Consider the following 15,838-nt stretch of genomic DNA (forward strand, 5'->3'; position numbering starts at 1 on the left):
GAAGAAACTTGCAATACCACTACCATATAATAACCTAGGTCAGGCAAATATAAATTTTGATGCAGCATTTTCGCAGTAGTTTTTAGCAAATTAGCACTTTTTGAAAAGATTTGTAAGCGTTTATAATAAAAATTCGTGGCGGAACCAAACAAAATCAACAAAGCTGTTGTTTCATAGAAGGACATATCTCTGTCGGCCCAGACGACATCGGCTATCCATGTCTTAAAAATCTATCTCTATCAGGAAAACTAACATTTCTCGAAATACTAAACAAAATCTGGACAGAGGGCATGTACCCCGAAAGCTGGAAGGTTGGACTTGTCATTCCCATCCAGAAACCCAACCAAAACCCCCAAAACATTGATAACTACCGTCCTATCACCCTCCTGGATTGCTCAGGCAAGATAATGGAGAGAATTGTCAACCGGCGCCTGCACTCCATTTTAGAAAAACAACAACTCCTTGATCCCCGGCAGTATGCCTTCCGGGCCGGAAAGTCAACAGACGACTATTTCGATTATTTAGAAATTCTCTTTGATACCCATTTGAACCAACACCACCACATCGAATGTCTTTCCCTAGACCTTTCCAAGGCCTTTGATCGTGTTGATCGCATTGCCATTATCAACCAACTGGTCAAATGGAACATAGGTGGTCGCCTGTTACACTACATCAACAACTTCCTCACGAACAGACGTATCCAAGTACTCACTAACGGCGTACGCTCTCAAATGAAACCCATCCATGGCGGGGTCCCCCAAGGCTCCGTCATCGCCCCCACCCTGTTCCTCATTGCAATAAACACCCTCTTCCAAATAATTCCCAACAACATAACCACCCTAACCTACGCCGACGATATACTCCTCATTTCCACTTCCCCTTTCCCCATCCTAGCCCGCAGAAGACTTCAATCTGCCGTCCACCTAGTTGAAGATTGGGCTCCTACTGTTGGCTTTCAATTCTCCCCAGCGAAATCAAAACTACTACATCTCGGTCCTAATCGAAGAAAACTTCGAAAACTCCCCCCTCTCACCATGCTGAGTCAAACCATCCCTCTTGTACACTCCTTTCGTCTACTAGGAGTCTGGGTAGATGACCGGCTCAATTTTAGATGTCATCTCAACAAGATGAGAAAAAACTCCACCAACAAAATTAACATCCCCAAAATACTAACCAACAAAACCAGTTCCGCACATCGCGACTCCCTTTTCCGTTTCCTGCATGGTTGGCTGATCCCCTCCATTCTGTACGGCCTTGGATTTATCAGCCGAGAACTGGAAGAAGTGTGTTTAAGACTTGAGCCAATATACAATGAGTGTGTACGCCTTATCAGCTCAGCCTTCCGGACCAGTCCCATACCCTCCCTAATGGCCGAAAGTGACCAACTACCCTTCCAGTATCTCATAGCCAAACACCTGTCATCGAAGGCCTTACGCACCATGTACAACAGTCGATCCAACAACTCACTAAAGGTTAAAAGAACCAATGATCTGCTAATTAAACTAACCGGTGACCCTCTCCCTAACATCTGTCCGAGACTTGGACCCAATATCCGACACTGGAATGATTCCATTCCCAAAGTTGACCTCACCCTCAAGCAACAAATCAAAGCGGGAAATCCCCCAGCAATAGTCCTCCCCAATTTTCTCCAACTCATCCAAAATAAATATCTTGCCCTACCTCACATATACACCGACGGGTCCAAAGACAACAACGGCAACATTGGTTGTGGCATACACGATGGTGTCAACAACAGGAGCCACGGCCTACCTAAGATGTGCACTGTCTTCAGTGCAGAAGCCTATGCTTTACTTGATGCAGTTGAACGATCAAGCCCCCACTCCATCATCTTTTCCGACTCAGCTAGTGTGTTAACAGCTATAGCTGCTGGAAACCTTCAACATACATGGGTATATTCTATCTCCGAAATTGCCCCTAGCAAAAATATCACCCTCTGTTGGGTACCTGGACACTGCGGGATCGCAGGCAATGAAGCAGCCGACCGCCTGGCTTCTGCTGGTACCAGTTTACCACCAACAATCAACTCCATCCCCCAGTCCGACGCCATGCTCCATCTGAAAAACCGAATCTGCCATTCATGGGGCAGCAATTGGACTGCCACCCTATCAAGCAAGCTCCGAGAGGTGAAAAACACCACCGAAAAATGGCAAGACAGACCCAATATTATCGAGAGAAGAGCCCTCACCAGACTTCGAATCGGGCATACCCGACTCACACAAGCCTACCTTATCACCAAAGAAGATCCTCCCAACTGCCCATCCTGTCAAGTACCAATAACAGTTAAACATATCCTCACCTCCTGCCTTCAATATCAACCCCATAGACTTTCCTGTTCTCTCGCAACCTCCTTACGCCAAATCGTTTCCTGCTGTCCCGAAGAAGAGAAAAAACTCATAAGTTTCCTAAAAAAGTCCAAACTCCTTAACCAAATATAACCCACCCCCAACCCCTCTCCCAAAAAAAAAGAAAAAACACAAAAAAAACACAAAAAAAAACACAAAAAAAATCACAAACAGAAAAAAAAATTACAAACAGAAAAAAAAAACAATACGTGAAACAACCTACTTCGGGATGAATAAGCCATTGTAGCTTAAAATCCCTTGAGAAAAAAAAAGAAGTGAATAACGACTTTTACAAGGCGACTTTCCCAAAGATCAAAATAATAGGAAATAAAAATTAATGCTGCTTGCGATGCGAAACTTAATTAATAAATCAGGAGGAATTTGCCAAAAGTCAATTTATTAAAATCAATTAGATAACTAGGTACATACTCTTTGTTTTATGCTCCAGCAAAAACTTTCTCTAAACTGCCTAAACGAATCTTTGTCTTAACACAAATATTCAAGAGTCACACTGCCATCTGCATTTTTATGGATGGATAAGGATCATAGTCACGAACTTCAAAGTCCTCGAATCGGAAGTCATCTATGGAGTTAACGGTTCGTTTGAAATGAAGAGTTGGAAAACGCCGAGGTGTTCTTTCCAGTTGTTCTTTCAGCGGCTCAACGTGATTGAGATAAACGTGCGTATCACCAGTTGTGTGAACGAAATCGCCAGCCTAAAAAAAAGAAAATTGGGTTGCTACAAAAACAATGCAGGAAAGTCTACAAAATAGTTTCATTACCTTGAGACCGGTGACGTGTGCGATCATGTGGGTAAGCAAAGCATAACTAGCAATATTAAACGGAACACCCAGGCCCATATCTGCGGACCGTTGATATAATTGACATGAAAGTTCACCGTCAGCGACGAAAAACTGAGCCAAACAATGGCACGGTGGGAGGGCCATCTGGGGAATATCCATTGGATTCCAGGCACTCATAATGATGCGACGATCCGTTGGATTGTTTTTTATGCGATTGATAACTTCCGCTAGTTGATCGACTCCTTGGCCGGCGTAGTTATCATGACAGGTTTTGTACTGCGCACCGAAGTGGCGCCATTGAAATCCATACACTGGGCCTAGGTCACCTAGAAAACATGGAACGAAAAATAGGAAATCATTTATGCTCAGCGTGATGCGTGTTATTCGTTTGCTGATAATTGATAATAATCGATTACGCTAGATAATTCGTTAGGCCGTCATCTGAGATTTTTCTGCCGCTTAGATCATCAACCTAGAAGACCAGAAAATCTAGAAGCATTTTGTGTTACTTTTGTATTATCAAATTACTTCATCCCTAACGATAGACATGTCAAAATAACGTACGTTAATGGCGTGCTTTGTATAAAGAAATTTGATTGATTGATTTGATGCCGTACTTCCTATATTGCATACGTACACCCAAAATAATAAAGAAATTATTTCTACGTGTGTCTGTAGTAAACAGTGTATAACGGAAGCCCTGGTATTAACTTATTTACTTCCACATAACTGACTCATGAATTTCACGTAAAGTCTAAGTGGATGGCTTACAATACATTTTCTCAAGCGTGGGTAATTAAATGCTAATTAGAATAGAAGCTGCCATCAGTCAGCAACTTTTATTTACTATTTTGAAAACTCGTGTTGAACGTTTGTTTTTTTGGTAATCTCATGGATTTACGGATACCTGGAACCGTGGCCATAATTTCTGGCACTCAAAGTTTCAGTTAATAGTACACTCAGCCGAAAAGGAAACTTTAAATTCACCTGGATTTTCACGTAGCCATTCATTTCGTGAATTTTTGAATGATTTACGTGAACCACTTAAAAGCTAATACAAATTCATTTCATCCGTACGTGAAAATCACATAGCCGTTTGTTGTCAAAACTAAGACACATTCGATTTACGTGAAAATCCAGTGATCCGCCAAATACAAAGGGGTTTGGTGCATTCCATGTGATATTCACGTAACTCAGAAAAGAATATTCACTAGACTGCCCCAAATTTGTATGGGAAATTCAAAACCTGTGAAATGTTATGCGCTGCAGGCTGAAATTGATCCTAGTCCTAGTACAAGATCTCATGCCAAATTTGGGCCAGATCGGATCACGGGAAGGGGTCGCTCAACGAGCCTGAAGTTTGTATGGGATTTCGAGACATTTTGTTCGGGAGAAACATGAAAAACCAGTTTTTCATCAATAACTTTGGTTCCCGTCGGCCGATTTCTTTCAAAAACGGGTTTTCTTAAAGCCTAAATTATGAAAAATAGTTCATCCGAAGACTGCATTTCAATTAGAGTAAAGATAAGAAAGTTATTAGGCTTCAAAAATGGGCTAACTTTTTTAAGGATGGTATTCATCACTGTTAATGAGTCGAGGCGGTCGAACATATTGACGCCTCATTAACAGTGATGAATACCATCCTTAAAAAAGTTAGCCCATTTTTGAAGCCTAATAACTTTCTTATCTTTACTCTAATTGAAATGCAGTCTTCGGATGAACTATTTTTCATAATTTAGGCTTTAAGAAAACCCGTTTTTGAAAGAAATCGGCCGACGGGAACCAAAGTCATTGATGAAAAACTGGTTTTTCATGTTTCTCCCGAACAAAATGTCTCGAAATCCCATACAAACTTCAGGCTCGTTGAGCGACCCCTTCCCGTGATCCGATCTGGCCCAAATTTGGCATGAGATCTTGTACTAGGCCAAGGATCAATTTTAGCCTGCAGCGCATAACTTTTTCAAAAGTCAGGTCATTTGGGGCACTCTAATATTCACGTAGCATCTATGTGGATGAAAACATTTTTCAATGTCGCCGGATCCAACACCGAAAAAACTTTTCACTTTAGCGCTACGTGAAAATGTACATAGATTTTTGCCACCATGAAAATCACGTGAAACCTACGTGAATTTCAGGTAGCAAACAGAGCTGGCGCAGCAAGCAGAATTCACGTAAAGTTCATGTGAGTTGTAGGTGAATTCCATATGAAGCGTACGTGGATTACACGTACGTTCACCGAAAAAACTCTTCACATGAACGCTACGTGAAAATGTACATGGATTTTTGCCACCATGAAAATCACGTGAAACTTACGTGAATTTCAGGTAGCAAACAGAGCTCGCGCAGCAAGCAGATTTCACGTAATATTCATATGAGTTGTATGTGAAATCAACGTAGATCGAATGTGGGAAGGGATTCGTTTTGCTACATGTAATTCACGTAGATTTCATTGTCATATTAACGTAAAGAGTTTTTCCGAATATTTTAACCAAAATGTTTTGATTTTGAAAGTAATCTTTATTGTTCGACAAAATTACGCATGCTCTTTTCCATTTTCAGGACACTGTTCACTATTCACTTCGTTCAATTTATTGAACACAAAAATTGGCATTTGTTTTGCCTCTTTGACGATTGCTTAGCCATCTCAGCTTTCTCAATTTTTATTCCTGTTGAGAATAATCAAAAATGTAAATAGCAACCATGGCTGATATGAATAAAGCTCTAGTAATTTCTTTTGCTATTTTCGAGCAGTTTTGTGAGTCTAACGGCTATAAAAAAAACACCATTTTCACGATTTTTTTTCTAGAGCTATCGTTCAAACAAATGTTTTCAAATTTTTGCATTATACAAAGCATTGTTAAAAGAACATTTAGTAATTTTTTCGTAGAAAAATATTGAAAAATGAGCCGGTGACGGAGCATTTTCGAGGATGCCTTTTTAAAAACAAGATTTGCGGTGGACACTGTATCTCAGCACAGAATCATCTGAAGTCAAAAAATCAGAGCAAAATATTTTTAATAGATGTTTTTCTAGACCCCAACGTTTTTATTACGTTTTTATTATAAATTTTTGTGGCTGTTTGAAGTAAAAAATACGATTTTTCACGAAAAAATCCGCCATTTTTCACCTATAAAATCTCCCCAAAGAAAAAAAACAAAAAAGAAAAACGTTGGGGTCTGGTATTTTATATGTAGAAAATATGTTCCAAATTTGAATAGAATTGGATAAGTTGTTTTCAAATGACGATGTCAACGGACTTTAAAAATGTGCTTTCGAGAAAAACGCGTTTGAAGTTTCTGTTCTTGCTTTCTTGCAGTATAAGATAGGAGGAGATAAAGGCCTATAACTTCTACAGTTTTGCTTCAATTGGCTTGAAAATTTGACACAACATTCTTGAAATGTTTTACAATAAGAAAATAAAAAAATAAAAAAATACCACCTCATATAACATAATATTATACACTCAGCCGAAAAAGAAACGTTAAATTAACCTGGATTTTCACGTAGCCATTCGTTACGTGAATTTTTGCCTGGTTTACCTGAAGCACTTAGGAGTTAACAAAAAATCACTTGGTCCTTACGTGAAATTCACATAGTTGAATGCTGTCAAAAGAAAGGCACATTCGATTTACGTGAGAATCCATTGATCTGCAAAGTACAGAGGGATTTTGTGCATTCTATGTGATGTTCACGTAAAACCTGAATGGCTCATTCACGTAAAATCTGTGTGAAGGAATACCAGTTTCAATATGGCGCGGATCCGATAGTTGGTGCATAAAGACAATAAAAATCTAAGTGATGGAGAAGCACATATTCTTTTCGTAAGTAATAAAGTTTTATTGTTTGGTTGCTACCCGCATGAATCGGTATTATACAATAACGATTTCCATTATCTTCTTCCCAAGACACACGAAAGATAAGCTTTATAGTTTTGGATTATTAATGTACGATTAAACTAGTCTTTTTTTCATGGAATGGAATCGTTTGGGCGCACTTTACGATACAGCGAACGGGTCGTTAAGTAGAGTAACCATTCATTTTTTTTGCTTTTTTCTAGATGAAAATTTAGCAGAGAGCACCTGAAAGATAGATGTAATCGTTATCTAATCATCTTTTTGAAGTATTGCTGATGGTACAGCTTATCTTCAGAAGATCTTTTCACGATTATGAATGGAAGCAGAGACGATTCGTGTTATAGTTTTTTTAAGATTTTTTTTATTATAATATAATTTATGTTTGTACATTGTATTGTAAATTTTAATATATAAAATATTTATCGAAATACATATATAAGAATAATATTTCACCGAGCAATTTTTGGATCGCTCTATACTAAGGATCTTATTCAAGTTACACTATATTCGCTTTTCAATAATTATATGCTTTTTTCTTTGATTTTGGCACTTAATTGAAATTTGGATTTCAATAATGTGATGCTAAATGCAAATTTTCTAGACTCATCTGAAAGTTCAGCAAATTAACCTGTTATGCTTTTCAAAATCTTTTAATGTTGTTTAAAATCCAAACTGCATTTCAGCTTCCAATGGTAAAATTTAAAATTTGATAATTTCCAAAAGTATTTTGAAGAGGGTCCGCCTCTTTTTTGGTTCTTATTCTTAAAATGATCGACACATTAAATTTGAATTTAACTGTTGGATATCCACATTGCATTTAAAGATCTTTAGTCCTATGAATAGGTTTTGTTATTTTGGTTTAACATTCTGAATTCTTATATCATGATTTCGGAAAATCTGATTAAGTTTTCATACACCCGATTAATGTTTTGAACGTTGTTATACGGTAACTGAATCTCAAGTTTCAAACTATAATATATAAACTTATCGGTTTCCAACTTTTCTTGTGCGCTAACTCACAATTAATTATTGAAACAAGTTCCACTGCACTTGGATTTCTTCTTTCTGCTTCGCGAAATTAGGTTCTGATTTCTAGATCCGAATCAGCCAGATTCTGGGCTGCCATTCCTGTTTTACTGTTGAATTTTTGGGATATATTGGTTTAATCCATTTTGGCGCCACATTGCAGCAGACATTGAGTGCTTTGCCATTACGAAAGTCACTGCTCTGGCAGGTTTAACATTTCCAGTTCGATTCCGCGCTGTTTGTTGACCCAGAAACAGCTATCCTCTTTTACTCGTGCAGATTGAGGGTGGTGCAAGGATACTGTGACTCGTGACAGAATTGTTCTTGGTCGGATGCTGCGACTGAGTATCGAAATCTTGGTGGTGAATCTTTTTCCGCCGCTTATACCTTCACCTGAAGCGTTGTATTCTTCAATTCCTGGAAAATAAAATTTATTTTTATTATAATTTTTAGTGAAAGTGTATCAAAAATATACTTACCATCGAAACGACACCATCGCGTATCGATTCTCTCGTAGTGATTCCTTGACCTGCAGAGGGGCTTGGGCACATGTTCGACAGCTTCGATGACAAACTGGAAAACTATAGATAACAAAACATAATTTTAATTTTATTGATTATGCTTATAGCAATAGTAAACTTACTGCTTAAACAAAGAACATGACTAGTGGAAGCCTTTTGTGCTAACCTGTCTCAGAGGACCGTTAAAGAAAGTCGCGTGGTCGGCCTGCCTTCTTCCATCTGATCTGCCGCGGGCCTCGTCGTGTTGCCGAATTTTCTCTTGGCTTGGGACTTGTATGGTGGTGACGACTATCAGGAGTTGCGTCCCAGTGCCCCGCTTGTTCCTCGGTGACGGGCTTTGTGAACGCTTTGTTTTTTTAATTGAAAGTTGATTTTGAGCAGACCACCGGCGGCTGCAGTTGTCAATTTTTTTCTGGAGCTCCGGCGCTGTTCGTAAACAAAAAAATGAATGGGTTAAGGAAATGGAAACAAACACGGGATACTTGCAACCGGGGCACCGAGCATCGGTGTTTTTTTTATACAGGTTCTTGGGTGCTGTTTGTTGGATGGATTTCAGACATGGGCAGTCTCAGCGCTGTTGAGACTTCGATCAGAGAAATGTTGACTGCACCTACCTACATCTAGTGGCCGCTAGAAAGCCCTGTAGCTTCCAATGGATCTTGGGGAATCTTTTCCGGAGCCATCTCATGGGGAAGGGAATAAGTGCCAGCTGCTGCGATTCCATTCCGGCACCGTTTCCAGTTAGCGGTATGCCCGGTAGTGGTTAGCGCTAGAAAATATATGTAACACTATTTAAAAACATTTCAAGCATGATAAAATATTTAAAAAACTTACTGCGTTTCGTAGAAAACAAAAAGTTTCTGCTCACTTTAACAAGATCAAAACACGCACACCATTTTGTTTACTTGCTTGAGTCTGTTGAGTGAAGACACACAACACACTCAGATTCATCCCGCGTTTCGTTTTAAGGATTATTACACGTATCTTTAACAAATATTTTTATATCATTTTAAGCGAAGACACATGAAAAATAGAAAAGTTAGTTATAAATAAGAAGATTTGCGAACGATTACTCGAATCGTCACTATTCATGTAATCAGAACAGAATAATATTAATGATTACGTGTATGATATTTGATTATGCGGGTATTTACATCTTTTGTTTTTTTTTTTTAAACAGGATTTGAAATTGAGGCGGCGGAGACGGCCAAGCAACCGCTAAAGAAGCCAAACCAAAGACACTTTTCGATGAATATGTGTTCAATAAATTAAGTGAAGTGAATTGTTAATAGTGGAAATGAAAAGTGCATATATTGTGCAAGTGTGGATCAAAGTAGATAAGTTTGGTCGAAAAATAAAATTTAATTTCGAAATTAAAACGTTTTTATTAAAAAATTTTATTCAGAATTGCACGTAGCAAAACGAATCCCTGCCCGCGTTCGATCTACGTTCGTTTCACATACAACATATGAAAATTACGTGAATTTTGCTTGCTGCGCGAGCTCTATTTGCTACCTGAAATTCACGTAGGTTTCACGTGATTTTCATGGTGGCAAAAATCCATGTACATTTTCACGTAGCGTTCATGTGAAGAATTCTTTCGGTGTATTACTTACGAAATAAATATCAGCTTCACCATCACTTAGATTTTTTTTGTCTTGCTGCACCAACCGTCGGATCCGCGCCATATTGAGAACTGTATTCCTTCACATAGATTTTACGTGAATGCGCCATTCAGGTTTACGTGAACATCACATAGAATGCACAAATCCCTCTGTACTTGACGGATCACTGGATTCTCACGTAAATCGAATGTGTCTTTGTTTTAACAGCATTCAAGTATGTGAATTTCAGGTAACGATCAAGTGATTTTTTATCAACTCCTAAGTGCTTCACGTAAACCAAGCAAAAATTCACGTAACGAGTGGCTACGTGAAAATCCAGGTCAATTTAACGTTCCTTTTCCGGTTGAGTGTTATTTTTTTTGCTACATGCATTTCACGTAGTTTTCATTAAAATATGAATGTAGGGAATTTTTTTTCAAATGTTTTAAATTAAAAAATGTTTCAATTTTGCGGGATTTTTTTTTATTAACTTGAATGAATGATAAAATAATAACACGATTATCACAAAACTTGAAATTCAAGCTTTCAAATTAACAAAACTTCATTTCACTTAATTTATCAACACAAACCATTGTCGCGAAAATGACATTTGGTGTGCCCCTTTTGTGGAAACTCGGCCGTCCTGGTTGCTCCAATTCCAATTCTGTAATAATAACAAATGAGGCCCTCAGAGCCAAAGGGGTATAAGTGACAATATGGTCGATTTTGAGTTAATGATGCCAAACAATTTTTCATATTTCAAACTATATTTGGTGATTTTTTCAGATTTTTCGAATTTTATTTACATACTTTTACGTTCGAGAGCAAAATACAAATTTTCGAAAAATATATGGAAAAAGGACAAACACAACAACTTTAAAGTGTGTTTTCTCGAAATAAACTTTTATGCACTTATACCCCTTTGGCTCCAAGGGCCTCAAATGTTGTAAGAATAAACAACCACATAATAAAGTTCATATTACTTACGAAAGTTCAGCTTCTCCATCATCCAGAATTCTTTTATCTGTCAGCAGCAACTGTTGGATCCACGCCATATTGAGCAATATTTTTTCACAACGATTTTACGTGAATGAGCCATTGAGATTTACGTGAAAAACACATAGAATGCACCAGACCCATCTATAATAGAGTTGTTTTTGACATTTCTTACGCACACTTGCTGAGCGTGTACAGATGAGACGGGACAATTAACCTCAAAAACTCTCGGTACAAAAAACGGACAGCCGGTCGACGCACATGGTCGTTTTTGAGGTTAATTGTCCCAAATCTGAAAAGTGTTGGTGAAGCAATCAGCATAATATCACGTACACTACCAGCGGCAAATAGGACTATTGGTGGATCACTGGATTTTCACGTAAATCGGATGTGTTTTTGTTTTGGAAGCAAACGGCTATGTGAATTTCACGTAAATATCAAGTGCATTCGAGTACGCCATTTTGGATGTGGTACAAGCTGGTTTTTTTTGGCTACGTATTTAAAATCGGAAAATCGAATTAAAAGTGCCGAAAAATAAGTTAAAGTATAATTCGAATAGCGATCAATCAGTGGAAAGCGAAATTTCGTTTCGGAAAAGCCCAAAATCTTGAGAAAATCAGAAAGTTTGAGGCGATAAGGCTTATGTTAAGAGTGAGGTTAGAGTGATGGAAAGCGTCATGAAGATACCGGACCCACCGGATCCGGAGCAAATAGCAACTGGTGCGATCAAAAAAACAAAACTGGACTGGATAGATGAACTGGACAAAGATGCGGAACAGCCCACCGGAAGCAAAAAAAAGGAGTATGAAAATTTCAACTATGCAATCACAGATACTGGCCCATATCGAGTGTACTTTGAGTTGCGGAGAGGATCAACAACCGAAATCAAAAAGATCAACAAATTTGCATTAGGAAGCACACTACGTAAGATGAGTAATTACAAACACTGTATCACCGACATGAAATACGTAAGTAAACAAAAAATCATTGTTTTCTTAAGTAGCTATGCGAAAGCGAATCAGCTAGTAGTAGAGATGAATGTAGAGGGCTCGGAATATAAAGCTTATATCCCAAAACATTTAGTTTGTATCACGGGCATTGTAGCGGGCATTCCGACAAACATAGATCTTAATGAGTTGAAAGAGGACACCGAAAGCTTTGTTCCAATCGTAAGCATCGATCGAATGCATCGCGGAAAAGAAAAAGAGCCAATTAACAGACTGAGAATCACCTTTCGAGCACAACAACTTCCGGAATCCGTTAGGATTTTCGGTTGTCCCGCGAGAGTAAGACCGTTTACACCCACAATTATTTTATGCCTTCGTTGTCTCAGATTTGGTCACAATACAAGTAATTGTAAAGGGACCAAACGCTGTGACAAATGCTCAGAGCGACACGAGCTTACCGAAAATTTTGAGAACTGCCAAAACCCAATTAAATGCGCTAATTGTAGGAATCCAGGACATAGATCAACAGACAACAACTGCCCAGAACGAAAAAGACAGCAGGATATTAAAATCCTAATGTCTAAACGTAATTGGACTTACGCAGAAGCACGGGAGCAAGTTTCAATGGTCAGCCAAAATTTGTATACACCTCTTCAAGATGCCACAGAATTTCCTACACCCACAGAAAGCTTCGCGAGTATGACGCGGAACAACTACAGATATAAGGACCCCCTGAGAGACCAATGGATGAAGACAAACCAAGAACGAAAGACTATCCAAGCAGCTGTAAAGTTATATCAGGATCAACCAACCTCATCATCATCGAAAGGGAAACGAGCCCGAGTTGAAAACTCTTCGTCGAAAACCATGGCTGAAAACATCACTGACCAGCGAAATAATATAGTTAGCAGCATCGAAAGTAACAATGTAGGTCTAGGTCTCCGCAACCCTTGGAACGTGGGAGACAAGGAACGGTACCAAAATGAGGTAAGAGAAGCCCAGGCAAAAATGGAACGTTCATTTCAGGAAAAAATGATTACATTTTATACGGAATTCATCGGCCTATTGGGGCCTCAAGATCAAGTCAGAGAACTGTTTAATAGTTGTACAAGAAGACATTTTAATTTGGCTAATTCGGTAGTAGGCAACCCAAAATAAATAAAAAGCAAAAACCAACCTATTGTGTCACCCCTTATCTTTTTAAAATACTAAAAATGGCTACGAACTACGGATTTAAGATTTTACAAGCGAACGTGCAGAGTTTGTATAAAAACAAAGCAGAAATCCAAAGGGTTTTAACGGGGGATGAGTTCGCAGCGGCCATCCTATCTGAAACATGGACCAATGAACTGCTAGAAGGAACAAATAAATATAATATTACTGGCTATCACTTTGTGCCACAATCTAGGGAAGATAACTATGGTGGATCAGGGATTCTGTTGAAGAATTGCTACAGCTACTCTAAACTTACCACACCTCCAAATCTCTCACAATCAACACAGGTAGTAAGCATAAAAATCAATAAACTGGATTTAATTCTTTGTTCTGTATATATCAGCCCTTCGATCTCCTTAGCAGAGTTCGAGCTCGATGCTCAGGCAATTCTTTCTAGTCTTGACCAATACCAAAAAGTTATAGTAGGGGGCGATTTTAACGCCCACCACGTTGAATGGGGAGACGATAACTGTGACTCTAAAGGAGAAAAATTGCTAAATGCCATCAACTGCAGTAGGTTCCTGATAACAAATGACGGAAGTAAGACATATATTCCCCTCCAAATAAACAAGAGCTCATCTGCAATAGATGTTACAATGTGTTCGACTAACATGGTAAACCGTGTAACATGGAGAGTTTTAGATTACAGCATTGCTAGCGATCATATGTGTATAGAAATAGACTGGTTGATCGAACTACCTGCCCAGAAACATTTTTACCATAACAAATCCAAGATAGCCAAGCAATTATCTGAACTTAATGCCTCTGAAATAGATACGGTCAGTGATCTGTTAAATAACGTAAAGAAAATACACAAACAAAATCGCATGAAATGTAAAAAGACCCCCAAATTCTGGTGGTCAGACAGTATTGACGAGGCGTGGAAAGAAAAAACATCAGCCAGAAGAGAGTATAATAGAATATCGTCCCCAGAAAATCTAATTGAATTTAAAAAGAAAGCTGCTATTTTTCAAAAGAAAAAGAGAGAGGAAATCAGGAAAAAATTTGATGAGTTTCCAAACGAGATTGGTCCGTTTACAAGTTCGAAGGAACTTTGGTTGAAAGTTAGTAGATTAACAGGAAAACGTTTCTTCAAGAAAGAGAATAATTTTCTGAAAGATGATGAAAACTTGGTAGAACAGTTTTTGGACACTCATTTTGGGCCTCACGATCCACAAATAATACATAGCCCTACACACGTCGCCCAAGACAATTTACTAGAAAAGGAAAACTGGCACAGGATTCTTATTAAAAAGAAAAAAACATCGGCTCCAGGAGAAGATAATCTCTCCTACGATCTTTTGGCTCATCTTAACACTGAGGTCAGGGACAAGTTAATATTCCTATTAAATGATATGTGGAGAAAAGGTGTCATTGATAACAACCTGAAAATTATCAAAGTCATAGCGATTCCTAAGCCTGGTCGAGATCAGAACACCATAGCAGGGAAAAGACCTATCTCTCTAGTTCCAGCAATCACAAAAATTGCAAACTCAGCAGTGTTAGAACGTCTACAAAGATTCCTAGATGAAAAACAGCTTCTACCCGACACCTCATTTGGTTTTCGAAAACATCTTTCCACCAACACATGTGTCAATTTTGCGCTCAACTGGATAAAACAAAGCAAACGTTTGAATTTCCTAACAGCGTTGATCTGTTTAGATCTCTCAAATGCCTTCAACGCGGTCCGTATTGAAAAACTCGAAGAAATCCTAGTGAAGATCGGAGTCCCACCGGATGTTCTAATGTGGACAATTTCATTTCTACAAAACCGTCAAGTAATGTTCCATATGAGCACTAAGACAATTTCCCGAACTATTAACAACGGGCTTCCCCAGGGAGACGTTTTGTCCCCTACCCTGTTTAATATATACACAATTGATCTTCACCGAAAAGTTGACACAGATACAATGTTGGTACAATACGCCGATGACTTCGGTATTTTAATTCGGGGAAAAGACATCAACGCACTTAATGCCCTGGGACAAACATACTTGGATTTTTTCACCAGCACAGCTGATACGTTAAACTTTTCCATCAACCCAGATAAAACAAAAACCATATTCTTCCAACGGGGTACTAAAGAACTGGACTTCTTTATTAATAATACCAGGCTAGAAAACGTTAGAAGCCACAAATACCTTGGAGTAACCTTCGACCGTTCGCTCAATTTTGGAATACATGTCAAACAGCTTAGAACAAAGGTACAGGATCGACTCAACATGATCAAGGTCCTCAGTGGGGTCAAAAGCGGAACTCATCCACAAGCGATGATAAAAATTCATATGGCTCTGTTTCGAGGCACCTTGGAACAAAATAGCTCCGTGTACAATAATGCAAGTGTAACAAACAGGAAATTACTTGAGGTGGTTAACAACCAATGCTTAAGAAAAGTCATTGGGGCGACAAAGTCTACCCCGAGAAACGTATTAGTTGCTCTCAGTGGACAAGAACCAGTTGGGCTGAGGCAAGAGTTTGTAACAACTAAGGAAATCAGCAGACATTTCTC

At 38.7% G+C, this 15,838-nt stretch overlaps 2 protein-coding genes across 2 annotated transcripts in view; one reads left to right on the forward strand and one right to left on the reverse strand.

Annotated features, from left to right (window-relative positions):
• The first annotated feature begins 407 nt into the window (after positions 1–407).
• Positions 408–2,456, forward strand: LOC129737714 (uncharacterized). The gene has a single exon (XM_055728875.1). The coding sequence runs from the start codon at positions 408–410 to the stop codon at positions 2,454–2,456; it is 2,049 nt and encodes a 682-aa protein (XP_055584850.1).
• Positions 2,457–2,743: 287 nt separating this feature from the next.
• LOC129751832 (thymidylate synthase) overlaps positions 2,744–15,838 on the reverse strand; it is a 61,229-nt gene continuing 48,134 nt past the window's right edge. The window contains exons 2-3 of the mRNA XM_055747571.1: positions 3,146–3,492; positions 2,744–3,079 (exon numbers count right to left, since the gene is read on the reverse strand). Of these exons, the coding sequence (XP_055603546.1) occupies positions 2,870–3,079; positions 3,146–3,492 (557 nt within the window). The 3' untranslated portion in view covers positions 2,744–2,869. The remainder of the gene's footprint in view (positions 3,080–3,145; positions 3,493–15,838) is intronic.

Source organism: Uranotaenia lowii, chromosome 1 (assembly GCF_029784155.1).
Source record: "Uranotaenia lowii strain MFRU-FL chromosome 1, ASM2978415v1, whole genome shotgun sequence".
NCBI lineage: Eukaryota > Metazoa > Arthropoda > Insecta > Diptera > Culicidae > Uranotaenia > Uranotaenia lowii.